The sequence below is a fragment of the Carassius gibelio genome, chromosome B1 (assembly GCF_023724105.1).
Source record: "Carassius gibelio isolate Cgi1373 ecotype wild population from Czech Republic chromosome B1, carGib1.2-hapl.c, whole genome shotgun sequence".
NCBI lineage: Eukaryota > Metazoa > Chordata > Actinopteri > Cypriniformes > Cyprinidae > Carassius > Carassius gibelio.
Window position 1 is genome coordinate 12,296,166 of NC_068396.1, and position 27,393 is coordinate 12,323,558.

At 37.0% G+C, this 27,393-nt stretch overlaps 1 protein-coding gene across 1 annotated transcript in view; it reads left to right on the forward strand.

Annotated features, from left to right (window-relative positions):
* The window catches only part of LOC127949071 (LIM and calponin homology domains-containing protein 1), a 44,638-nt gene that overhangs the window by 3,200 nt on the left and 14,045 nt on the right, over positions 1–27,393 (forward strand). The window contains exons 2-19 of the mRNA XM_052546011.1: positions 10,388–10,458; positions 12,453–12,522; positions 12,941–13,047; positions 13,567–13,597; positions 13,721–13,831; positions 13,934–14,135; positions 14,332–14,572; positions 14,805–14,984; positions 15,936–16,274; positions 16,894–17,175; positions 18,113–18,406; positions 20,600–20,914; positions 22,253–22,645; positions 23,281–23,619; positions 24,166–24,381; positions 25,910–25,939; positions 26,840–26,972; positions 27,054–27,211. Of these exons, the coding sequence (XP_052401971.1) occupies positions 12,953–13,047; positions 13,567–13,597; positions 13,721–13,831; positions 13,934–14,135; positions 14,332–14,572; positions 14,805–14,984; positions 15,936–16,274; positions 16,894–17,175; positions 18,113–18,406; positions 20,600–20,914; positions 22,253–22,645; positions 23,281–23,619; positions 24,166–24,381; positions 25,910–25,939; positions 26,840–26,972; positions 27,054–27,211 (3,359 nt within the window). The 5' untranslated portion in view covers positions 10,388–10,458; positions 12,453–12,522; positions 12,941–12,952. The remainder of the gene's footprint in view (positions 1–10,387; positions 10,459–12,452; positions 12,523–12,940; positions 13,048–13,566; positions 13,598–13,720; positions 13,832–13,933; positions 14,136–14,331; positions 14,573–14,804; positions 14,985–15,935; positions 16,275–16,893; positions 17,176–18,112; positions 18,407–20,599; positions 20,915–22,252; positions 22,646–23,280; positions 23,620–24,165; positions 24,382–25,909; positions 25,940–26,839; positions 26,973–27,053; positions 27,212–27,393) is intronic.

Genomic DNA, 27,393 nt, shown 5'->3' on the forward strand with positions numbered 1-27,393 from the left:
ATCTATCTATCTATCTATCTATCTATCTATCTATCTATCTATCTATCTATCTATCTATCTATCTATCTATCTATCTATCTATCTATCTATCTATCTATCTATCTATCACAAATAATTCATATAAGAAATGAGAACTGAATTATTATATATCTTATATTTTTCATGTTTAAAGTATTACAGTTTTTCTCAGTCGCTTTAGTACATTTCTCGAATCATCCTTGAGATTTGCAAAACAGTAAGTGCATTTCCCAAAACAACTCGTACAAATAGCAAAACACCATGGATTACCTGCAAAAGCCAGTCTCTTGCTCAAAATCCTTAGTTCATCTCTCAAAAATAAAGATCTGTGTCAATGAACATGTCAGTGCCATCAGAATGACAAGTCCTCGTGTCATAGTTTATGGATAAGACTAAGTCATGTTGTGAATATAACAGTGTACTCTGGAGGGATGTTCTGATGTAAACTATGGCAACATTTTGGATGACAGTTACTGTATTGAACAGTATGCTATATGCTTATGTATGCCATATAATCATTTCAAATGTACAAATTTGCACATTACGGTATGTGGGATATTGATTGAAAGAGACTGGATAGAATTCCCAGTTACACTTTTACAGTACTAGTGGTCTGACCCAAAAATAAAAATAAATAAATCTTTACAATGCCATCGTGATATAGAAAAGGAAAAAGAAATTTGGGCACAAAGATGAAAATAAGTCAATTTTCTGAATTTGTAACTCTTGTTAAGCTTAAGCTTTCCAACTGAAGATCCATGAGATGAACCTTGAGAAATGGTTAATCATTGGTTTATCATCTACATTCTCTTCATTAGTCAAGATTCACTTGCACAAACTGTATAATTCATTTTGAGCGACATGACGTTAGCAACTAATAATGTAGGAAACTGCAGATAAATGCGCATAATCAATTGCATGAATGTACAAAAGCAATCACAACTTGTTCAAAAGAATGAGAGACTGGTTTTATGATGTGTATAAATGACTAGATGATGTAGAGGTTGTACAAGTAGTTTTGAGAATTTCATTTCTGATTTGAGAAATGCACCAAAGAGACTGAGAAAAACTGTATTATTATTATCATAGATGATAAAATGTTTTTTTTTGGGGGGGGGGGGGGGGTGTATTAGATGACATTTTACAACCTCTGCTTATCTCTACTTATTATTAGTATTTACCTTGACAAACAATCATGAAGGTCGTCAGTGTGTTCCTCTTATGTATGATCTCATTTCCTTTATTATTTTATTTTATTTTTTTGGGGTTGTATTATGTTACTTTGATTTGGTGTCTACATGTTTTTCTTTGTTAAAAAGAAAAAAGAAATGGGCCTAACCATATATCGGCCTGTAACTTGATGTCTGTATATTAGGATTGTTTTTAGACCGAGTATCATATGTCCAGTCTTTGTTTTGGTAGCACCTCTCATAGGGCTCATAGGTGTGTGCTGGATTGCTCATGTGACATTATACGGAAACTGTGTGAGGAAACACTCCCAGTGCACCTGTCGGTTAGAGACGGACAGCAGCAACCACATTGCATTACAGAAAATCCTTCTCTGCCTGGGCCTATCATATTTCAAGAGCCCTGGAGTTCCTCTCCCATTGACGCTCCGGTTTCAGAGCACTTCTCTCTTTCTCTGCCTGTTTCTTTCCATCCTACTATTTGACCACCACTGTCATAGTCGCCTTGGAGAACATATGACACGTCCCGTTGATTGCACATCAACTTGTGCTCCTCTTTGAGTGCATTTAGAGCGTCTATCTGGGAAAATCAAGAGTATGAGGTCAAGTGTATTTGTGTGTGTGTGTGTGTTAAGAGCTGGTATATTTGAGTACAGATGGCTCCATTTGGTCATATGACCTGATAAAGCCAGCTGTCACAGCTGTGCAGTCACATACATACGGATTAAATGATACAGCTCACAGTGACAGAGATTTGGGAGGCAGACACAGGCTCTCTACCCAATTCACTTTAATTTTATACAGTCATTTAAGAACACAGGGACTCAAATCACAGACTAAATATGTGCTCTCCATTATGCCATTGGCTATGGTTTGCTTTCAAGTATTCAGGGTGACCACAAAGACACAGATTAAGCCAAATGACCTTCAGTCCAACTGTTTCTGTGACTGAGATCCAGTCCAGTCTACTGTCAAAGACCTAGAGCTGTTCAGCATCAGTTCTGTGTTCCGTACAGCACTATTAGCAAAATAAATCATGTCTCTTTTCATAAAGGAACTGTTCTGCCTAAAGAAGATGGCATTACTTTTATAGTTACAGGGCTCCAGACATAAATATATGAGGGCGCCTTGGGCTCCTAAGTGATTAATTTGGTGGACAAAGCTTCGAATTTATTAATAGAAGTGGTTTCTTTTGAAGTGCTTTAGTTTTTTTAATGAATAGCTTCTGCTTTGTGCGGTGATGAAGAGATATTTTAATGTAAACATTACTTTTCCAAAAGTTTTGGGTCCATATTATTTTTTAATAATTCAGTGCCTTTATTCAGCAAGTACATGAATCAAAAGTGACAGTCAGATTGTTCTATTTTTTTCTTCTATTCATCAAAGAATCCTGAGGGGAAAAAACACTATGTCAGACTAATATTAAGCAACTGTTTTCAAGACAAGATGAGACAAGAAATGTTTCTTGAGCTTTAAATTAGCATATTAGAATGATTTCTGAAGGATCAAGTGGCCCTGAAGACTGGAGGAATGGCTGCTTAAAAATGACAAGGTCTAAAACACAGTGTGTTATTTTAATTTGTAAGCATATTTCACATTATTTCAGTTTTTGCTGTATTTTTCGTAAAATAAATGCAGCCTTGGTGGCAGGAGAGACTTTTTTTTTAAATACACTACAACCTGAACTTTTAAACGGTAGCGTACAAAAATTCAACCCAAATCATAAATCATAGTAATGGTTTCCAGTTCATTTAGAAAAAACTGAAAAGTGATTTGTGGTTCAGAGAGGGAGTCAGTTGTAAATTCAGTAATTGTTTTAAACAATTCGCTGACTCAATCTGATTTAAACCGCTAGCGAGTGTAAAAAGTAAAAGTACTTCAGTCTAAAATACAGTCTAAGTACATCAAGTCTAAACTGTAAAAGTACTTCAGTCTAAAGTACAGTCTAAGTACTTCAAGTCTAAACTGACTCATAAGAGTAATTTGTTTGTGAATCCGACATCACAGCACAAGCTGTTTATTATTGTGTTTAGTGTGTACATGATATCTGACAAAACCAGGATATATTTTTAATTATTGACACACATTTAAAAATTTGGACACATTTAACCATTTGAGCCTTAACTCGGATACAGTTATTTGAGTATGTTGTGAACTTGTAAAAAGTGTTACCTCAAAAAGTGATTGTTTGTAGTTTATTTAGACACATTAATCCAGCGCTCTCATCTTATACAGCACAATTGTTCATGTTGTGTAAATGAGTCTTGTAGCTTATGTAAAGAGATGCAATTCTTTCCAGCTTCACCACCCACCCTTGAGAGCACACACAATCCTGATGCATTTAGCAATCATTTAAATGCAGTGCTATATAACACTGCTTGGAATAGGTTTTCTTGGTACAAATGTTCCGGGTAATTTCGGTGGAAACGCGCCACTGGTCAAGGAATTATCTCCAAGAGTCCATAGAACGTTTAGCATAACTCCCATAATTCAATGCTGCAATTTATATGGAGAGAAGGAGAGAGATACAGTAGAAATATTATGCTATTCCAAATTCCGGCAACAGACAGTGTGTGTGGCTGTCTGTTTTGTGTGTGGTAGTTTTTGACCTCTGACCTCAGAAATTCCAAATGCAAATGCATTTTTTCTGTAAGGGTGGCTGATTTAGTCAGCAGTCGTATTGGCCGAGGCCTTTGTTTATGCGCTGAAATATTCAGTTGTGTATGGGAAACACTAAAGGCCAAATAAAACAAAACTGAGCTACCCAACAAAACCATGCAGCACAAATATAATGTCTGTGGATTATGGACAATGTGGCACAAGCCATTGTAATATGGCTTTGTTTACCAAGTTGAACAGCGCTGCGTGAATCGGAGTCATGCACAGCTCAATCCATTGGAATCTGACACAGAATTCTCTGTTTGAGACCTCAGTGTGAACCCCAAATTTTGCTTTAACAATGTTAAACATTGTAAACAAGGACAACAGGAGAAAGTGGTGCCATGCACAGACATAAAGGCTTTTCAATCCACATATTTACTGCAGTAACGCAAACTGTACTTGTGGCTTTGTTTGCCTTTCTTCAATAAATATGTACTTTACATACATACTTTAACCTGTTAACTGTCACTCACATTTTTGAACATAGACTTGAAAATGTATGATCCAAACCTACATTTTTATAATTCATGACTGACATGATTTTGATGTACCATTTTCATGGTAATGCAATGTTTAATTTTAAAATGGGTTTCAAAGGATGAATTTAGATTTTAGAGGATTTCTAAAGAGGGATTGAGAAAAAGGCAACAAAAATGGGATGGGGTGACAGTTAACAGGTTAATAAAGTAATAAAAATAATTACATTATTTATAATTATATTTTAAATAGAGTAACTTGTAATCTGTAACCTACTACATTTCCAAAGAACCTTCCCAACACTGCTGATAACTATTAGTCCCACGATCAAATATTTTTGCTGACATTCTTAAAGGTTCCAATGTTCCTTTCAGTGAACAGTTCATAAAAATATTTTTTCTTATAGTGTGAAGACCTTTAAAAAAATTAAAGAGATTACATTTAGATTAATGTCTGTGTATATATGAATGTGCATGCATTTTCAAGCACTTCAGAAAGTCTTAAAGAGGCGTTACCTCCTAGTGTCTAAGCAACCAATAAGCACAGTGATTATTAACATGCGAATGAACTCACAAACAGTGAGAGATTGGCTGACAAAGAAAAACAGCCGCGCACACACACATACTTCTGACATCTCGGGGGAATATTATTATTCTCTTAGAATTAGGTGGAGCAGTAGAAAATATCTTACACAGAAAGTATTCCCGATGGGTGCTATAAATCAGCAACTGTTAAACGTTCTTGGCCCACATCTCAAATAAGATGTTTTGTCTTTTCTAAAGCCATGCAATATGCTATCAGATAATTTATTTATTCTGTTTTAAGAAATAAATTGTAATATATACACTGATACATGAATCCTTATCGTTCTTTCAGACATTTATAAACAACAGAACGTGAACACTAATGATAGTAGATATAAAAAGGGTTGAAAGTGATAATGCATCCAGCTTGCACGAGAATAAAATATAATGTTCTGAGCTGTATCCTGTCACTGTTACAAAATTGTTCTTTTGCTAACCTTAATTTGTGCCAAGTAATATGTTACGTAGTTGTTACAGTTATTGCTCCTGCAATAAAACCGTGGTAACTTGGTATTCACCACAACTGGCATCAAAAATCCTCTGGAGGGGTTTTACAGACTTAGAATAAATATAATGTTTTTTTTTATGTAGACCTGGAAACAATTGGAGTAAGTGTGGTATTTTGGTAGAAACTGTGGTTACCATGTGGTTGCTTTATAAAAAAAATTATTCTGACTGAACGGTCCCAACACATACTTTTGTGAATAATTATTCCTACAGAACATCATAAATTCAGGGATGAATGTGAAACCATGAGTTTTCTCTTATTTAACATAGCATTGTGCTTTCCTGTGCGTGCTCGGTGCCTCTGCCCCGTCCCACACACACATGTCATTTGCCTGGTTATTTTAAAAAGCTCCAGTCACCCACATTCTGTCCATCTAAATTTAGGTCCCCTACAGCTGTTCATTTCTTTTCAGTGTGTGTGTGTGTGTGTGTACATCCTTGTGTAAATGCATGTCCTGACACCGACAACCTTGTCTAACTTTACACACTTCCAGTTCCATGTTTTTGTCCTTCCTCTAGACAGTGATCAATGCTTACAATGTTTTTTTTTTTTTTTTTTTTTTTTTTTTTTTTTGGAGCACTAATAATTTTAGCATATTAAAAAAAATGTTCTTGATACATTCCTGTCATTTTCTTTTAATTACGGCAGGTGTTGTTGAAGAATATTCACCCAGAAATGAAATGTACTAACATTTAGGCTATCCAAGATCTAGATGAGTTTGTTTCTTCACTTGCTGTCAAATGGATCTTCTGCAGTGATTTGAATATTGACAGAACAGCAGACAGTAAAGATACTTTAGGTTTGGATTATTGTGGTGTTTTTATTAGCTGTTTGGATGTCATTCTGACGGCACCCATTCACTGCAGAGGATCCATTTGTGAGTAACGTCTGTGAAGTAAATTTCTCTGTTCTGATGAAGAAAAACTCATCTACATCTTGGATGGACTGAGGGTGAGTAAATATTTAGCTCATTAAAATTTTTGGATGAATTACTCCTTCAAGTGTGCATTAATAAGATGGTGAATTAACTAATTCTACTTATTATGACTTTATGAGTTAATTGACTGAATGGTTGATGGTCACCGAAAATTACTGTTCTACGGATTCATGACCCTATTAATATTTGATTAATTATGCATTCTAAGTGACATACAGTTTGTTGGAAAGCATAAAAAGGAGTCAATTGCAGTATAGAAGGTAATCAGCATATAAAGTATGAAACATTGGTGGTTTTATAGGATTATATAAAAGTTTTGATCAGTATTTTGCACACTGGAACACAATCATTTTTACTCACAAATTCTGATAAGATTCAAGTTCATTAAACAAATGGATAGAAGAGCATAACCTGTTTAAATCCACCTTTGCACATGTATTATCCGTTTTTTACAGCTTTTAATTTTCCTGTAGTGGTGAGAGAGAGAGCTTTTAAACCTGTGTGTGTCTTTGTCTGGACGGATGATCTGGAGTTGTCTATTTCCAACGGCCCTAGTCAGGTGGCCTATTTTCAGATGTATTTTAAGACTTGCATCCTGAGAGACATCATCTGTTTCTGCCTCAGTGAGAGAAGCCCTGCTTTCTGCTGCTAAGGCTGTTGCTTAGGCGATTATAAGCAGAAATAGCACCAAAATACTGCTATTTTTGTCTGTCTTTAATGTTGATGTCATGGGACAAATTGTCAAACATGGTGTTTTTAAGTGGCACTAAGGTCAGTGTCACCCTATAGAGTGCATTAGTAGTTCAAATACCAAAATTCAGAATCTTTTATTTTGAAAGTTGTGATTTAGTTAATGGTTCAGAAACATTTTTTTTTTTAAATACTAAAAGCCAAGTATCATAAAAAAGGCAGTTTTTTCCACTATACAATCAAATGCATTCAGAGGCTAAAGCTAGTGTATGAAGTCAGTTAAGTAAAATAGTTTTTGTTCAGTATACTGTACATCATTTGGTATAGTACAATAGTTTGTTAGTTTGGAATACTCCTATTTCTATTTCAGTGAGATTTACATCGAAAGCATTGTAATATGTGAGTGTGACGGACTAACAATAAGCAAGATTTCAGCTATAAGTGAGATATCGTTTACCAAACTCTAAATGCTTTGAGTCAGCTAATGGGAGGCTGCCTGGAGCAACTCACTGTTTTCTTGGCTCCAGTGCATGGCATCTTGGCATTATGGTGAAATGTAGCCTCTTACACAACTGCACTGTAGGGGAACTGCTCCTGGGGGATGTTGACTGGACTGTCACCAGCAGGTGTAAGTGTGTGTGTGTGTGTGTGTGTGTGTGAGCTTGGCGTCAAGGTAATGGAACTGCCTGTGTGCCACCACAAGCCTTTTTAGTTCTTCCTAAAAATGTTGCCATCAGTCAGCTCTTTATCTATCCATCTCTCTCTCTATTCATACACTGCGGCCCTGTTTGAATGAATTAGACCTGGCTTTTACACTATTAAGAGCAGTTTCAAATGAATGTTTGCCAGCTTACCTGTAATTGTGTGTGTGTGTGTGTGTGTGTGTGTGTGTGTGTGTGTGTGTGTACTTGTATAATGAAGAGAGTGTAAAGACATAAGGCGGAGGGAGAGCGAGTCTGTCTGACAGTTAAAGACAGCTGCAGTGGATTTCTGGAATAACTGTGTGTGATTCTGAGTGAGAGAATGTGTCTGCATTCGTGGAAATCAGTATGTGTAGCTGTGTCCTATTCCCCAGTGGACTATATTTGCAATACCAGCACTATTTTTTAGATGACAAAGCTCCAGTCTTAATATGTGCCGATTTGATGCTCAAGAAACATTTCTTATTATCTCAGTTGAAAATAGTTAAAAGCATAGTTTTTTTTTTTTTTAAGATTCTTTGATGAATAGAAAAATAATATTTTAAATATAAATCTCTGGTCACTTTTTAAATGTATTTCATGTCACTTTTGAACATTTTAATGCATCTATGCTGAACAAAGGTATCAACGGTTGTGCGTTATTCTTTGCAAAGAACATGTGAGTGCTTCAGAGCATTATTCTGTGTTGAATTCAGTTGCTTATCTTCATGCACTCTTTCCCTATGTAGTGAGCAGTACGACATTCACTGACACAGTATGTGTGGTAGGCAATTCAGAGCCCCCTATTTCAGTGTAAGTGGCATTAGCCTTTAGCATAGTTAGCAACAGCTTAACGGCTTAATTTTTATACTTTTTCTTTTTAAATGCAAATGCCATTTTGTGCATATTTCACTTTCTTGTGACCATTTTCCCACTCGTACTGACCTTTAGAATGTAATGGATGCTGTTGTTCTTTCCCACATGAAGTGAGCAACAGTACACATAGAAGGTGACATTATCATTTTAACTCCTCCACATGCTTAAATAACAGCCTCTTTGCAAAGCAAAAGAATCTATGCTGAAATGTGCTGATGCAACATCATCTTGGTTTTAAACAAGCCATGATGTAATGTGCAACACGTTATTAGAGAAGAGAGAGAGAAACGAAAAGAAAGATGTAAAGAGTGATGAATCTGGTTAGCAGGCATTGGGTAATTTAGAAGACAAATTCATGTTAAAGGAGTAGTTATATGAAAATGTATTCACCCTCAGGCCATCTAAGATCTAGATAATTTGTTTCTTCATTGGAACGGATTTGGAAAAAGTTAAAATAAAATCCTTTGCTCACCAATGAATCCTCTGCAGTGAATGGGTGCCGTCAGAATCAGAGTCCAAACAGCTGATAAAAACATCACAATAACCCACATGTAATCCACACGACTCCAGTCCACCAATTAATATCTTGCGAAGTGAAAAGCTGCATGTTTGTAATAAATCCATTGAGACATTTTTTACTTCAAACTGTTACTTCTAGCTAGTCGAATAAATCGGTAATATTGCTTTCTTAAGTGAAGATGATGTCTAATCTGAATCAGGGGAGAAAGGTGCACATTACAGTTTACATTCAGAAACAGTCCAAAACTGTTATGCGTTGAATTTGTTGATTACAAAAACACAGTTTTTCCACAAGATGTTTATTGATGTGGATTATTGTGGTGTTTTTTTCCTCAGCTGATTTGACTTTCGTTCTATCAGCACCTTGGAGAGCAAGTGACATAATGCTACATTTCTCTAAATACTTTTAGATTAAGAATGAAACTCATCTACAGCTTGGATTGCCTGAGGGTGAGTACATGTTTTTTTTTTTTTTTTTGAGACACTGTGGCTTCCTTTCTCAGCTGCAGTTGAAGGACAATGGACAATGAGTGACCTCATACGGCTGTACAGGTCAGCTGTTTCCTGCTCTGAGAGAAACTGTGTAAAGGTTCAGGAGGTAACAGGTTTATGGGTAATATTATGTGTATAATTGCAGGTTTTGTCTTCCAAAGTGCTTTGCATTATTGAAAATAATCTTTTATTAATCTCAAAAACTTGGTCATGTTCTTGGCCGCTTGGCAGTAGAGAGTAAATGAATGTTCTTTCTTTCTCTCTTTTACACACATGCATGGTATGTGTGAATGTGTTAAGTAAGGACAGGTTATGTAACACTAGTTTAGTAGTTTACACGTGCACATTAAATGCACACAACTCACACACACACAGAATACATTCATACATATATATTTATATACTCTAAACCATCCCCACATGTTTTGCCTTTAGAATGTGTTAAGTATGACTCTAATAACTACCAGATTTGTGTATAAAAGAAATGTCTTCTTTTTTTTTCTTTTTTTACTTCGAGCATTAGATGTGTGAACATACATATTATAAAAAGGAAATATCAGATTAATACATGTAGCGTAAGCTTTGAGGCCTCCCTAAAGAAATATAAAGCATCTGTTGGACAAATAATACTGAAAAATGATAGAGTTAGGACACATTGGGTGCAGTCAGACTGCTCCAGTCACATTAGCACTCTCTTATCTGTCCATTAAAACATTCTCAGTCACTTTTTACTGATGATCTCTTCTGTTTGTTGACAGGCAGTGACAGGAAGAAGTTTCGGCGACAAGGATTTTAGAAGCGGGCTGGAGAACGGCATTCTGCTCTGCGAGTGAGTTTTACATACATAAGAATCAGAAATTATGATCTCTTGCTTAAAAATATTCAGATTAAATGCAGATGCTACTAATTCACAATTATGTTTACAAAATACATTAAAACTGGTTTGCATTAGCATTACTTACATCAAGTAATATGTATGTTACAGAGGACAAATAAAAATACTGAAATATGGAGAAAACCACCTTATTATGATCACTAGACTACTGTTCAAATGTTTGGGATCCATTTATTCAAAAATTATATATATATATATATATATATATATATATATATATATATACACAGTCATGTGTAAAAGTGAGGACACTCTCTTGAATTCCATGGTTTTACGTATTGGGATATAATAATAAAATATCTGGTCTTACAATTTGGAAAATAAAACCTCAGATGAACAGCCACACATGACATATTGCTTAACAAAGATAAAGCCAAAATGGAAAAACTATTTTTAGTTTGTTGTTATTAATTAAGAGCAGTTTGCTGGTCTGGAGCCTTCAGGTGTGTGTTCACACAATGCCAAGGAGTAAAGACATCAGCAATAATCTTAAAGAAGCAATTGTTGCTGCCATCAATCTGGGAAGAGTGACACGGCCATTTCTAACAATTTGAAGTCCATCTCTTATTACTCACCAGTGGAAGACAGTCAAATCCAGTCCTCCCAAGAGTGGACGTCTCAGCAAAGTCACCCCATGATCAGACCGTGTAACGCTCAGAGAAATGGCAGACGGCCAAAGAGCTACACCACAGACTCTATGGGCCTCAGCTAACAGCAAACCGTAAGACTTCTAGAACAATGTCCTTTGAACAAATGAGACTAAGGAAGAGATTCTTGGCCATAATGCACAACGCCATAATGCACAAAACATAAAGAGCATATCAACACAAACAGCTCATCCCAAAAGATAAACATGCTGGTGGAGGGCTGATGATTTTGGGCTTGGTCTGTAAGCACAGGACCTGGGCACCTCTGTATCCAAAGTATTCTAGAGTCAAATGTGAAGACATCTGTTTGACCGCTAAAGCTTGGCCAGAATAAAAGAAAATTGTCTGAAAATAAAAGAATCAAGGGGTTAACAATAGTCCAGTCAAAGGCCAGAGCTCATCCTGACTGAAATGCTGTGGTCAGATCTGTGCATAAACAAATGCTCTCAAACGATATGAGAGACAGAAAATGATTTATTCAAGTTATTGCTGCTAAAAGTGGATCTACAGGCAGCTGAATCATAGGGTGTCCTAAATTTATCACACATCTTTTTTTCCATTTTGGCTTAATTTTTGTTAATTAATTAACAGTGTGATATGTAATGTCATGTTGTTTATCTGAAGCTGTTCATCTGCCAGACTGCTACTAAAAATAAGAACTTGTTCTTATTATATATATACTCTATTAGTATATATTTTATATATATATATATATATATATATATATATATATATATCTTAACATATTTCTCTTAAATATTAACATCCATGTGTTTGTATATATATATATATATATATATATATATATATATATATATATATATATATATATATATATATATATATATATATATATATATATATATATATATATATATATATATATATATATATATATATACACATATACATATGTATATACATGGAAATATTTGTGAAATATGTACTGTAGGTGTGTGTATTTTTATATATATATATATATATAATATAATATATACACACACAACAAGTAAACACAGTACACATACCGTTAAGTAAACAAAAACTTTTATTTCAGATGTGATTAATCACGATACATGTTTTGACAGCACTAATATATATAATTTTTCTTAATGAAAATTTATGTAAAAGGAAAGAAAAAAGGAATTAAATTAAATCACTGAAACCTTTTTTGCTGCGCCATGAGTCATTTTAATGATGTTATGAGTCTCATATTATGGTACTCTAATGTAATCTCTTTTTCTCTCCCTCCCTCTCTCTCTTGTCATGTGATGTATTTAGGTTACTGAGTTCAATCAAACCAGGCCTTGTGAAAAAGATCAATTGACTTCCAACACCCATTGCAGGGCTGGTGAGTGTGCTTCGTGTGTGTTTGTTTTCCATGTGTTTGTGTTGTCCTGTGCCTGTTTGTGTCAGGCCAGTCTCAGAACAAATCTAGTACTGTCCCAGTTTGTGCGTGCATCTGTTTGTGTGGTAGTTATTTTATGTTTATGTCATCAAAATATCAGATAAATCCCGCCCGGATTGAGAGAATCAAGCGAAGCTTATCAGTGGTTTATAGTTATAGCTGAAAAGCAGTATTTATCATAAGTGTTATGGCACCTTGCAAAAGTAGAAGAAAACTACTTAAAACATATTCTAAACAACTTCAGATGATTCTTTTCCTTTCTCTGGATTGATAACATGCAGCTCAGACTGGGCCTGTAACTGTCACATATAGCGGGCAGCAGGTGTATGATATGTAATAATATAATATTTCTTCTCATCAGGATAATCTGACCATGTTTCTGAGAGGATGTGAAGAGCTGGGATTGAAGGGATCACAGCTGTTTGATCCCGGAGACCTGCAGGATACATCGATACGAGCAAACTTAACGTATGTGTGTGTTTGTGTATGCGTGAACAGACCAGACAGTATAAGGAGGAGGAGGAGACGGATTAAGTGCAGAAAAATGAATGGGATAAATCATAATGAATTCGGTGGCTATAGGACATCTTGCCTTTTAGTCAATCACAGCAGCTCATCTTTTTCTTCTAAGAGCATAGATTTACATTAACTATCCAATCTGAAAACAAGCTGTTTTTGTGAAAGAAGCTATTTTTTTGTTTTAATTGCTGATTTTGATTGTTTAAATGAAGCTTAAACTAAGCCAGCTGTTTTTTTGTTTTTTGGAGAATTTTGAAATTTGCTAAACCCCAATACAAGTAGGTATTAGATGATCTTACACTACTGTTACACTAGTGTTTACAATTTAAGATGTAACATTCAGAAAGGATTTATTAAATTGAGCAAAAGTTAGCTTTACATTTGCAAAGACTTATATTGGTTAAAAAAAAGGTTCTTTTGAACTTTATCAAATAATCCTGAAAAAAAATCTCTCTCTTTCTGCTGTAGGGGCTCTGACTGCAGTAGAAAGCTGAAGAATGTAAGTACACTGAACAATTTTCATAATCTTTGCATGCCAGTTTACATTTACATTTTACATGCAAATTTACAGATTTACATTTTTGCTGATTGGATAAACTTCTCTGTGTTTTTGAATGATTAGGTGCTCATAACCATATACTGGCTTGGAAAAGCTGCTAACAGCTGTGCAACATATAACGGCCCCACACTCGACCTGAAAGAGTTTGAAGGGCTTCTTTCCATGATGCGAAAGGTAAACACTAAACCTTTAAAATAGCCTGATAAATCAAATCAATTCCAATCAATACACTATTATGTTTTTCATTATCTTTTTTTATGTACATCTGGTGTGCAGGAGTGTGTCAATGAAGATTTAGACTCCCCTAAGCGCAGTATAAGGGACAGCGGTTATATTGACAGCTGGGAATCAGAGCGCTCTGATTCGCTGTCTCCTCCGAGGCATGGCCGTGATGATTCGTTTGACAGTCTCGACTCATTTGGCTCACGATCACAGAACACACCCTCCCCAGACACAGTTATTCGCTGCAACAGTGATGGTATGACTTACTCTTCTATTTAGTTTTTGTCATCATGCTAGATCATGTTAAGTCAGGCAATGTTGTCTGTAATTGTGTAATAATATATCACAATAGTACTGTTTTTCCTGTATTTATTTGATCAAATAATTACAGCCTTGGTGAGATTAGGAGATGACCCAAAACTTGAAAAAAAAATAACATATCCTTCTGACAGACTCTGAAGGTGACGCTGGGAATAGAAAGTTGCCAGACGTGCGTAAGGATGACATGTCTGCCCGCCGCGTGTCCTACAAAGAGCCTCGGGTAGCTCTACCCTTCAATCAGTATCTGCCAAACAAGAGCAACCAGACCACCTACCTTCCTGCTCCCCTGAGGAAGAGGAGGAGCGACAGAGAGGAAGACAGGAGGAGTCTGAGCAACTCCACATCCCCTGTAGGAGGAGAAAGACCTCTCAGGTAATCAAAGCTGCTATGATAGACAGTAAGTCTTTGGTTTGTTTGATTTCTCAGTTTGCGGCTGGAAATCCCACTTCTGGCTGCAATATGGCTGAGACACATCAATACATCTCAACAAAAATCAGAACACAAGCTTCATCTGTTTCATCTGTCAGAGTTTGTTTGATTCATCCTGTATTATCCACAAGTGTGTTGGTGAGCGCTGTGAAAAAATCCCCATTGCTGTCCACAGACAAGAGTGCTTACAAGTGTTACAAGAGGAGGCTGTCGTGTCTCGAAGCCTTGTGTTCCAGAAAAACTCCACCTGGGTGAACGAGAAAGGGGTGGAGCTTGAGGAGGCGGAGCTTAATAAAATGAGAAAGCTGGAAAAGGCGGGAATAAAAGTATTACCTGCCCCTGTGCGGTATAACAGGTCAGCAGTTGAATGCATGTGTATGCAGTGACTAAAACTGCTAACTAGTTGTGTTTACATTAGGGCTAGTTGCTAAAGATAGGTGCTGGTAACCACAAAGCTTGATGAGTTGTCATCTAACCCCAGGTTGCTGTGTGAGAAATGTCCCTTTATACTTTTGCTTTAAATTTGTGCTGCCAAGAATTGTTTCATCTACATTAAAGCGTGGAGTTGACATGGTTGTGAATTAGCTTTAGCCTTTGTAGCTTAGCTAATGTTTTGAGTGGATGTCAGCTGTGTAGTGCGAAGTTATACTGACTTGTTTCGTCAGCTTGTGAATGAATTGGATGTGATTCTGACTAGTCTTAATCTGTGCTAATTTGTGATGAGGAGAATATGTGTGTGACTTTTTATTGGGTTGAACATAAATGTTATTTATGCTAGTTTGGCTTATTCTGAAAGACTCCTGATACGGAAAGACTAACAGCTCTACTTTTTTAGAGTGCAACGGTCCCATGTATTTTCTCTACACGGGAGGTTATTTTTTATTGATAACTTTTAAACTATGATCTACTGTGGGCTACAAGGTTGTTAATCGACGGTATATCAACACTGTTTAAATTTACTCTTAATTATTATGTTCAGCAGCGGAATTCCTGGTAAAAACTACACTACCCATGATTCTGCAGAGAAATGTCCACCAATCAGAGAAATCATGACAAGCAAATCATGTTAAAAGAGCTCTTAAGTGCCTTCCCATTTTGCAATAAATGTAAAACATAACGCACAATATTGGATTTTTTCCCCAACACAAAATCAACATCTTTAAATCAGTAGTTTTAAATTTCTTGTTCTTTAATTTGATTGTCATCATGACGTATGGAAAAAATGAATGGGAAAAAAGTGGGAGCACACTGTTGCACTCTGTTTTTCTAAAATATATTCAAATGTCATGGCGAATTTTCCCCTCAGTCCAATAGTGAACCCTGTGGAGGCCAGTAAAGCTAAACCACCTTCACCTGACATCATTCTCCGTCGTGAAAATGAGTTCATGTGCACCGCTGCTCCACAACAGTGGGATTCGAATGATGAAGATGATGATGAAGAGGCAGAACGGAAGGTTCCAGATGTCCAAAAGGATGATCTTGCATCTCGCAGAGCACGAATGAATCAGTTTAAACCCAGCGTGGCACATCACTTCTTGCCAGGCTCTTGTAGCTGGAAGGACCGAGAAAAATGGGAGGGAATCAGACTGGCATCCCAGCATGCCGTGTTGGAGAGGATGGAGAAGATGGAACAGGAGAAAAAAAGGTGTGCTTGTGACCCAGAGTGATAGGGTCTCGTGCTCAGGGACTAGTTATATTGGCTTGACAAATCTAACACAATGTTATTGGATCAATGTTCTCTGGGTCAGGGATTTTTCAAAGTCTTATCTCAGAGACTTGCGGCCATAGTTTGCTAATGACGCTTTGGAAAAAACACCCCAGAACTGGACAGCAACTACTCAAAACATACTGGCTAGTGGCTAAAATGGCTTACAGGCTTCAAAATTAAAAATTTGCTTAAAAATACCAGTTTTTTCAAAGAATACACACACAGCAGATATAACACAAAATTTAACTTCTCTCTTCAAACCGCCCAATGATTCATAGAACATAAAGACTGTTTAACCTTTTAAACAAACCTTCAGTTCTACAAGTTTTTCTTTGATATCTTTACTTTTGTCGTATAGTGTTGTTCTATTTGCCTCTGTAGCTCTTGTATCTTTTCTGATTACAGAGTTTGTCCATACATTACATTACATATAAATTAGGTGTATACCACTAAAATTGGTAATTGTAGTTGTCAGTATTGGTATTGTTGCTGTGTTCTGCGGGATTATGGGTTAATTTTTTGTTCTGTTTCTCATAATGCCACATTTCTACCACAGTCAGGCTGACTCTGCCTCCCCTGAGGTGCCAATCATTATTCGTAAGGACAATCCTTTCTTGAATCCTGAAAAAGACAGGGGAAAAGAAGGGAATGAGGAAGATGAAAGAGAGGAAGAGGGGAAGATAGTTGTTCCAAACCCACTCAAAGATGATTTAGCCAAGAGGCGGACTGGGAGAGGGCCACACCCTCCCAAAGATCCTCATCAGTCATTGGTCCAGACTTCCATCACTCAGTCAGACCTGGAGACATGGCAGAGGCTCAAGATGAATACAGATATCAGGTGCCTCAAAACAAACACGCTATCTAACACTTTTGCTCTTTTTTTATGCACATTTGGTACATTTATTAGGAACTGTAACATTATACATGGTTTAAATTTTACACAAAGACTGGGATCCTGGAAGTGACTGAAAGTATGGAAGAAAAAACTACTAAAAATAAATAATTTGTTAAATAATTTATATATAAAAAAATGCAAAATACAGTTTCCAGGTTGGAAAATTATTTCTAATATTTTTTTAAATATGAATGTTTGATTTTTATTTAAATGTCAATACTTTTAAAGGGATAGTTCACCCAAAAATGAAAATACTGTCATTAAGTACTTACCATCATGTCGTTCCAAAACCTGTAAGACCTTCGTTCATCTCTGGAACACAAATAAAGATATTTTTGATGAAATCAAAGAGCTTCCTGACCCTTCATAGAGAGGAATTTAACTGAAATGTTCCCAGACCCAGAAACATAGCAAGGGTATCGGTAAAATAGTCCATGTGACATCAGTGGTTCAAAGGTAATTTTACGAAGCTACAAGAATACTCTGTGTGCAAAGCAAACAAAAATAAGGACTTCATCTCCAAGTGACCGTCTTCTGCCGTTATCGAGTATTTTACGTCAGCAGCATCACATGCATACATCGTGGTACTCTCGATAATACCGGAAGAAGGTCACTTAGAGGAGAAGAAACAGTCAATAAACAGTTACACTGCTGTCTATGGAGGGTCAGAAAGCTCTCGGACTACATCAAAAATATCTTAATTTGTGTCCTGAAGAAGAACAACGGTCTTACGGGTTTGGAACAGGATGAGAGTGAAGGAACCTTTTAATATTTACATTTAAATAACATTTAAACTAAATATTTACTTTGGTTATTTGCATGTGTGGCAAAAAGCCATTCCTCCTGCTTAGCTCGGTGTAACCTTTATACTGATCTACAGTGAGTCTGACTCCACTCCTGCTGAAGTGTCAATCATAACTCGAAAGGACAACCCCTTCCTGACCCCTGAGAAAGACAGTGAGAGTGAGCAGGAGAAGGAGAAGGAGGAGGGAACAGACAGAGAGAAAGGGGCGAGGGTGGTGATCCCTAATGTAAAGACTGATGACCTGGCCAGAAGGCGGGCCCAAAGTGGGCCTGTCCCACAGAGGGACCCCCGGCAGTCATTGGCTCAAACAACCATCACTCAATCAGACCTGGAGAAATGGCAAAGGCTCAAGATGAATACAGAGAGCAGGTGCCTGACATGTGACCTTTACCCTTGACCCCTGACATAGCATGACTCATCAACCAGCTTCAGTACATTTTTTAAAGTTTCACACTGCTGAAACTTTGAGCTTATTACTCAAATTGTGTTTTCTGTGTTTTGTTTACATATAAATCAGAAGACAGCTCCAGTTTCTAGAGGAATATAAGCTATTATTATTATTATTATTGATCAGGTATTGTTGTCTAACACTGTGTCCTAACCAGATATGGTGCAATAAAGCAACATACAATAAATTAAATTATTAAATTAAATTTATGCTTTTAGCAGCAGCTTTTATCCAAAGCGACTTACAGTGCATTCAGGCTATCAATTTTTATCTATTATGTGTTCCCAGGGAATCGAACCCCCAACCTTGCGCTTGATAACACAACGCTCTACCAATTGAGCTACAGGAACACGATTTCAATAGAATCATTGCATGTAAATTCTATACAATTTTCCCACTGAGTGGTTCCACTGTAACACTCTTCGCTTGCTCAATAGTTGTAAGAGCAAAATGCTATTCAAAATACATTACTGTTCAAATGTCTGGGGTAAGAAAGATTGAAAGAAATCATATTAATCAAATTAGAAAATATTTGTTCTTTTTAACTTTGTATTCATCAAATCCCATATTCCACAAAACTATTTAAAAACGATCAAAACTCTTTTTAACACTGATAAGAAATGTTCCTCTTGTACCAAATCAGAATATTAAAAGGATTTTGTGATACTGTAGACTGGAGTAATGGCTGCTGAAAATTTCGCTTTGTCATCACGGGAATACGTTTCATTTTAAAATATTAAAAAGTTGAGCAGTTGTTTAAAACTGTGCTAAAATATTTCACCGTACCACTATTTTACTGTTTTTTGATCAAATAAATGCAGCCTTGGTGAGGATAAGATGCTTACACATTAAAAAATCAGTAATGCAAGTTCAAATTATAATGGGATATTTGGTATAAAAAAGATAACGTGTTAACTTTTACATACTATTATAAGAGCAAATATGTAAATAATTTATTTTGCTTTTAGGACAATGTCAAATAAAAGCCAGTGCTATCTAACAGTATATACAAAACTTTCATATCATTTATATTATAGAATTTGTTTTATAATATAGCAAACTTATAATAGGGTCAAAGATGAGACATCTCATCATCGTTTTGTTGTCCGCATCAAATCAAATTGACTAAAAAAACCAAAAACATGTTAAATGCAAGTAAGGTGTCTACTTTCATATTTCAAATCACTTTTGTGAAAATAAAATGTCAGAATATTGGGGGGAAATGTTCCAAGGTGTGAAATTATGATATTGATACTCATTATGTTTTTGCTCAGAAAAACATAAAATTAAACATTCTCATATATGGAAAAAAAACTTAAAAAGCGTTATTACATTTTTATTTTCTGATGCTTGAAACCCCCTATTGGTCTTTGATCCTACAGCTAATTTTCGAACGCAGTATAAATAAGTCTGCATTTGAATTATATGGCTGCTTTTATATTTCAAGAAGACTGTATGTTCTTCAAATATGTTTTGAATGGCTGTGATTGTGCACCATTACGCTGTATTTTTGCTGACAGTGTAGACAGACAAATTACTTGTTGCTGCTTAAGTATTATGCCCGGTTAAGACACAGTGTGAGCCTAAAATATATTTAAATCAGTCAAGGCTTACAGCCAAGGAGCTTGGTCTGTTATTGGCTTGAGTGCTGCGTAATAGGGCTCTGTCTTGTTACACTGTTGTGGAGATGTTTGTTAAAGTGGGCCTTTGTGAGACTCTAAATTCTGTTAGCAGAGGGAAGCCCCTCTCTAGCAAATAGACATCACCAAGGCAACTATTGAAACCAAGAGATGCTCACAGAGAATGAGGGAGGGGAGCATGTGAGTGTTAGATGACATACTAAACTGTTGTAGAAGAGCCAAGGCTGCGTGTCATTCCTTCAGTAATTTCCCTTTTGTATGTTTCAAAAGGCCATGCTTGCATCAGCATCAGTGGGTTTATTTGGATATCACACAGATTCCCGTCCAGACAATCCATTGATTTGACTGTCAGACTGACGTGGACTTTCTGCATTAGTATATTTTAGTTTTCACGATTTCTTTCCCTCGCTCCTCTAATTCTTCTCTCTTTCTCTTCTTTACTCACGTGTCATGTATGTGTGTGCGTGCGAACAGCGATGCCCCTATTGTCCCTCTGTGTCAGACGTGTCTTGAGAAAGGCTGCCTCTCTGTTTCCTCCAAGATGACGGTTGCCAAGAACGACCTGGCCAGTTGCCGAGAACGTTCCTCCGGTGAACGGCGGCGTTTTGTGACATTTGGGGGTGTGACAGAGATGGAGAGTACTTCCTGGAAAGAGGAGGAGGAGGATGAGGAAGGGGGAGAGGGACAGGGGAACGAGGCAGAGAAGCTTCGGTATCTCCTCTCGATGGCACCTGTTGCTGTGCCCACCATAGGACTGGGCTCCTTACTGAAAAAGAGAGCGGTGGGCAGGTAGGGAGAGAAAGGAAGACAGAATAAGACTAGGATAGATGCATAAATACATGCACATTCAGGCACAACTGATCAAAACGCACACATATATTTCTCTGAGGGTCACTGATTTATATTAGTCAAGAGACTTGTACAACCTGACTGCCACAACGTCATACAAAACTCTCAAAACGGCAGTTGTAAAATGTAGTTAAGCTTGTTAATGTCACATGATACAAGAAAAAACTAAAAATAAATGAAAGACCAAGTTTGATGCTGTTATCAGAGTTGAATAAATAGCCAATGTGCTGCTAAACTGTAAGTGTATAAAATGATGTATTAAGTTTTGTATATTGATTACACACATTCATCTTGCCATTTACATGGAGAAGAAATTCTAAGTCCGAGGACATGAACAGCTCTGAATAACATCCACATTTTTCAACTAGTAATTATGGTATACTGTGAAATGGCAGAGCAGTAAACACACCATTAGTTTCTTTATTTCATTGTTTACTTCACAATATGACCCCTTTAGACACCAACGTCATCTTACCGCCTGGTTTCAGAAGCCCAAGTTTTGTCTATCAAATGATCTTACATGCAGAGACTCACCCTCGTGTGTTGGAGTTCGTGTGAAGTGATCTTAGCAGTGATGCTGCATTTACAGGGCATGTTGATTTCATCTCACTGAGGTTTATGAAGGAGAACTCATGCCTTGAGAGAATGTTGGCATGATGCAAGCAACTGTAGCACCACTGAATGAATGAAGCTTAAAACTGTTCTCATTTTGGCTTATAATTGAGGCTGTTAGCATGATGCTAACAACCAGGGCACCCCTGAATGACGCTAAAACTTAGCTTTTTTTGGCCTGTTTAGGATTAGATGTGAATGGCTTAGAGTAAGGTGGTTATCTTGATGCTAACAACATCATTCATGATGTTTGGGCTATTTAGGAGGGAAATTAGCTGTGAATGGCTTGCAGTGAGGCTGTTAGCATGTTGCTAACAACTGGAGCGCCCACAAGTTGTGTGAAAAAAATAACTTTTCTGGCCTGTTTAGGAGAGAAATTAGTTGTGAATGTGTCACAGTGGTGGTGTGAACTGAAATTTCAGAGTCTGTGTAAAAACAGGAAAAAATATGAAATATGTGTTTGTGCTTGTGTAAGAGAGTAATAAACTGTGTTTCGGTAGTTTTGAGTAACTGCAATGCAGTTGCTTTGGTTCCCGCTGGACTGCATCTTGCATTGGCTGTATCTGCATTATCTGCCCCCCCCCCCCCCCCATTTTTTTCTTTTCTGTCTATGACTCATTGTTTCTCTCTTTCCTTTCACGTCTCACACATTATGAACTAACTTAGTGGAGATGCAAACCCTGAGCCTCCTCCCATCATGACCCCTGAACCTCCGAACTCTGTTATGTTTGACCTTAAAAAGCCTTTGACTTCCACCGAGCGCAGAGTGCTGGATGTGGAACTAGCTGAGAAAGCAAAGGATGAGAGGGAGGCTGATGAAGAGGATGAAGAAGAAGAGAGGCAACCAGATATAGAAAAGGACGACATGCTAGCTCGTAGAACAGGAGCATTACAGAAGCCAGCAAGCGGGACTTCATATAACAGATTCCTCCCACAGCCGGGTTCAAAGAGACAGTGTGCTACAGCAGCTTCCATAGCCCAGAAAGGAACGAGTGAAGAAAGAGATCTGCAATATTTTGAAAGAAGCATAAAGACAAAGAGAACCAAGATTGGACAGAGGTGGGACAAGCAAGACTAACTAGCAGTCTCAAACTTCTCTTTGTTGATAATGCATGAGTCTAACATGCTTTGTGGCGTGGTGGAACATATTCTTTCCCTTTGAGCACAGTATTTATATTTTAGTAGAGTTGTCTAAGGAAAATATAAATATTGAAGTAGTTATTTAAATGTCTAAATTATTTATGGTTGTAGATATGAATAATTAGCAAATTAAATATCCAATATTGACCAATACTGATAAAAAATGAAACTCCAGTGTTGAGTGATTATTGATACTTTAACGTGCATCACTAGTTTATTGCCTGGCAGATAATAAATTGAGGGAAAAACATAGATTTACACTGAAAGAGACACAGTCTATCTAGATATCTAAAAATCTAAATGCTTTGACCAGGATACAATTTTCCAGAATTCCTTAGAAGCCAATATGCAATAGAAACCACCCAGAACACTTCAGCAATAAGCTAAAAATCACACAGAACATCTCACAGAAGTTTGTTTTTTGTTCTTAGGGAAATGTAGGTGTGCATTTGTTTTCAACCAGCTTGCATGAAGTTTGGCCTTGGAGAATATTGCGTTATATCAAACTGAGTTTCATTTTCCAAGTTAGTTATCAGCATATGCTGTTTTGACAGAAATGAACCAGTCAGCCAAGTAACAAAGACACCTGTTCCAGTTGCTGTAGTCACAGACAAGAACCCCGACATTGTACGTTCTTCTGCAACTAACGCCAATCGCTCTGGCGGTTACGATGATGATGATGATAAATGTGGGCATGATGATCAACTGTCATATTTTGAGAAGGATGACATGCTTGCACAAAGGACCGGATCTTACCAAAAGCCAAGTGCAGGACAGGCTTTTAATGCTTTTCTGCCCAAACCCGGTGCTGTCAAGCATAAAATCAGTCCTGTCAGTGGATCGCAGTCATACCTCAAGCCAAGAGAGCAAGAGACAGCCCTGTCTCTGGACAGGTTAGGACCCTTTAGGAATGAAGCGTTTGCCTCTGAATGCTCTGAATGCTTTTTTTGTGGTGTCCGTGCAAAAGGACATAGTTTAAATCGGTATACATTTTTTAGATGGGGATTTGAGCATGTTGTGTGTAGATGATTTTCCGAGTACAGAGAAGAGATGAATGTCTTGTGCATCAGTGATTTTTGGTGGCTATTGTCTGTTTACTAATATATGTGAATGGATTGGAGTTTCTTGAAAAACTGAATTTATTCTCTGTTTCTAATCTTTGTCATATATATATATATATATCTATATATATATATATATATATCTATCTATATATATATATATATATATATATATATATATATATATATATATATATATATATATATATATATATATATTGTCTTCAAGTACCTAGTTGGCAACCCTTATGACAGCCCATTTTTCTTCACTTGTTTTGACTGTTCTCTCTGGAGATGCGTGTTTGTAGTCAGAGAACAGAGCCTCAGCCTCCCTTTCACAGCACTGCTTTGCTTTAGTAACCTTGGCAAATTTCTCAGCTTCACCCTTAGCTCTGTGGCCCCGCCCCCAAGAGATGCTGAGGACACGCCTAGGAAGTGCCCTCAGATGATGGACAGGCAGGAGGCGGGCTCTGTGGGTGTGGTGGGGCATGAAAGTCTTATTAAAGATGAGACCTTTACCAAAAGCCCCTCCCCCACACCTCACCAGCCCCCACGTCGGCCCCTTTGGCAGGAAGACGATGATCTCCCCCCAATGTGAGAAAGCACTTTCAGGACCAATTTATTACTTTTGAAAACAGCTCTGATTGAAATGTAGTTTTGTATTTCTGCATGGAATGAGATTGTGTCCCATGCTTGTGTCTCCGCATTTTATCACTGTTTCATCTTAATTTGTTCATTGATGCAATGGTTATCCTTAAAGGTGCTGTAAGAGATTTTATTAGTGAAAAGCAACCTTTTTTATTTTTAGAAGTTTAGATTTGCTTTTACGTGTCATTAGAAGGTGGAATTTTGGAAGGAGCAGATGCTTTAATGCAGTGACTAAACTGGGGGGAGTTAGTGAAATGGCTAACATCACTTACAGCACCTTTAAAGTCATTATGAAATGCTGTTGAGAACTCATTTTAGTGACATGTTTTGTGAAATCAGATTTCAGAAATCAGACATTATATACACACAGAAACATATATAAACTGCTCAAAAAAATTTAAGGAACATTTTGAAAACACCTTAGATCTAAATCATGAAAAATATGATGCTGGATATCTATACTGATATGGACTGGGTAATGTGTTAGAAATGAAAGGATGCCACATCGTTTGATGGCAATAAAAATTAACAACCTACAGGGGGCTGAATGCCATCTGATGGTGGACCAGGGTATCACTGAGCTTCTGGACAGTCTGAGGTGCTGAGGTTTCATCCCGATACCTAATGGCTAATGCCAATCGAGCTGTGCGGGGCAGTGAGCACAGGGCCCACTAGAGGACGTCAGACCCTCAGGCCAGCCTCATGAAGTCGGTTTCTGATTGTTTGGTCAGAGATATACAGACCACACACACACACACATAGAGAGAGAGAGATACAGAGCTATATAGATGTACACATACATACACATGTTGAAGTTGCATCCTGGAGGAGTTTGACTGCCTGTGCAACTTCTGTAGGGTCCAAGTATTGACTCATGCTACCAGTAGTGACACTGACCCTAGCCAAATGTAAAACTAGTGAAAAACAGTCCAAAAAGGTAAAAAATGTCAGTTGCCTCCACCTAAAAATCCCTTCCTGTTTTGTGGGTCATCTCGTTGCACATTCAGTGTACATGTTGTTAATTTCTTTAACACTAAAGCAGCTGAAACTGATTAACAACCCCCTGTGCTACTTAATTGACCTGGTCTGCGTTTCCCAAAAGCTTCGTAAGCCTAAGATGATCGTAGATCCATTGGTGGCAATGGGTTGATGTACTTAGGCTGCCCTGACCAGGAGTTTAATTGACTTGATTTACTCTGATTAAAAAGTGTTCCTTAAAATAGTTTTGAGCAGTGTGTGTGTGTGTATGTATGTATGTTAAAAAATTATTTTTAAAAAATGTAAATTTTAACTGCTTATTCAAATGTGGGGCCCGTTGTGACCGCACCAGTTTCACCCCCCATAAGGATGGCCCTGGGTAGGCCTAATAATATTTTTTTAAAGATATGTAATTAGTGTTCTATTATGTTCAACCATTTTTTTCTTTAAAGCTCCACTTTATTTACATTGTTTTTTTTATCCATTAATGTTTTAGATTCAGAGCTACTAGTGTTTCTGACACAGAGTAAGTTTATTTTCCTTTCTCTCTGTATTTCTACTGTTGCTGCAGAAATGAGCAGTTGCATGTACTGTACACTACATATGCATTCAGCAGTGTCTCTGTTCACATAAAGATACAACCATTTTCAAAACTCTCTCTTGAACTTTGTGCATGCATATTCAAAAGTCAAGCCTGCCCCTACACATGCATGTAATAATGTGTTTCACTCTTTCTCATGGTTTGCTGTGGTGGATACTTCAGCTCCCTGTATTAAAGGAATATTCAGCCTTTACTCCTCATGTCGTTCTAAATCGATGACTATGTGAGGGAGAAAAACACAAATGTGCTACTCTCTCTTTTCTTTTCCATGCATTTATTATAAATTGGAGTTTACAAGCTTCAAAAATATGTAAATGTGACTCGTGTGCACCAAAGTCATCCGATTTTAATTAAATGAGAACATAAATTTAATATGGTATCATGATAATATGGGTTTTGAACAACATGGGGGTTTCTTGAGCAAAAATAAATTATGTTGTCAAAAATTGACATTTTTCTTGTGCTTTTTCTTGTAGTTCTGTTTGCATTGGTCATGGTCCCAATAACCATGTGTTACTCTTGCACTAACATATCTCCATTTATCTATGTCATTCCTCTTTAACATCATACTGTCATTATTTATATATATATATATATATATATATATATATATATATATATATATATATATATATATATATATATATATATAAAATACACATACATACTTTTTTTTAATCAAGAATTTCCTATTTTTTGTGCCTTCAGGTCTCAGAGGAAGAGATGTGTTGTTATTTTCGATCTGGCTGTGATTGCACCTTTCCTTCTTCAGCTAAAAACGTTACAGCACTTGTAAACATACCTGTTTTTGTTTGTTGTTCAAAGGAGTATGAGTTTGATTGACATGCGTGATGAAGAGGATGAGATGGCGTACCTTCGGCCACACAGCCAATCACGACATGAGCTCCTACACAACCAGTACAACAAACTCAAAGAGGAGGAGGACCAGTGGCAGGACGTGAGTCATACAAACCCACACAAGCAATGTTTAATGAGCTCACACACACGAGTGTGTACATTCTCTGGCTTCTACATGTAGGACTTGGCTCGCTGGAAGAATCGGAGGAGAAGTGCATCTCAAGATTTGATCAAAAAGGAAGAAGAGAGGAAGATGATGGAGAAGTTAATGACAGCAGACGGAGGATCTGGCCATCGCAGGAAGAGCATCAAGACATACAAAGAAATCGTAGAGGAGAAGTGAGACACAAACTGAAATCTCTATCCCCTCCTGATTTAGCAGATCATGGGTTTAGTGAATATGAAGCATTGGTATTGAAATACAAAGTGCAAAATTGACTGCTTTTTAGTGAAGCAACCTTTTAGAATTGATCAAGGCTTAGGGTGACATCTTGACTAAAATACACCTTCTATGATGAGCA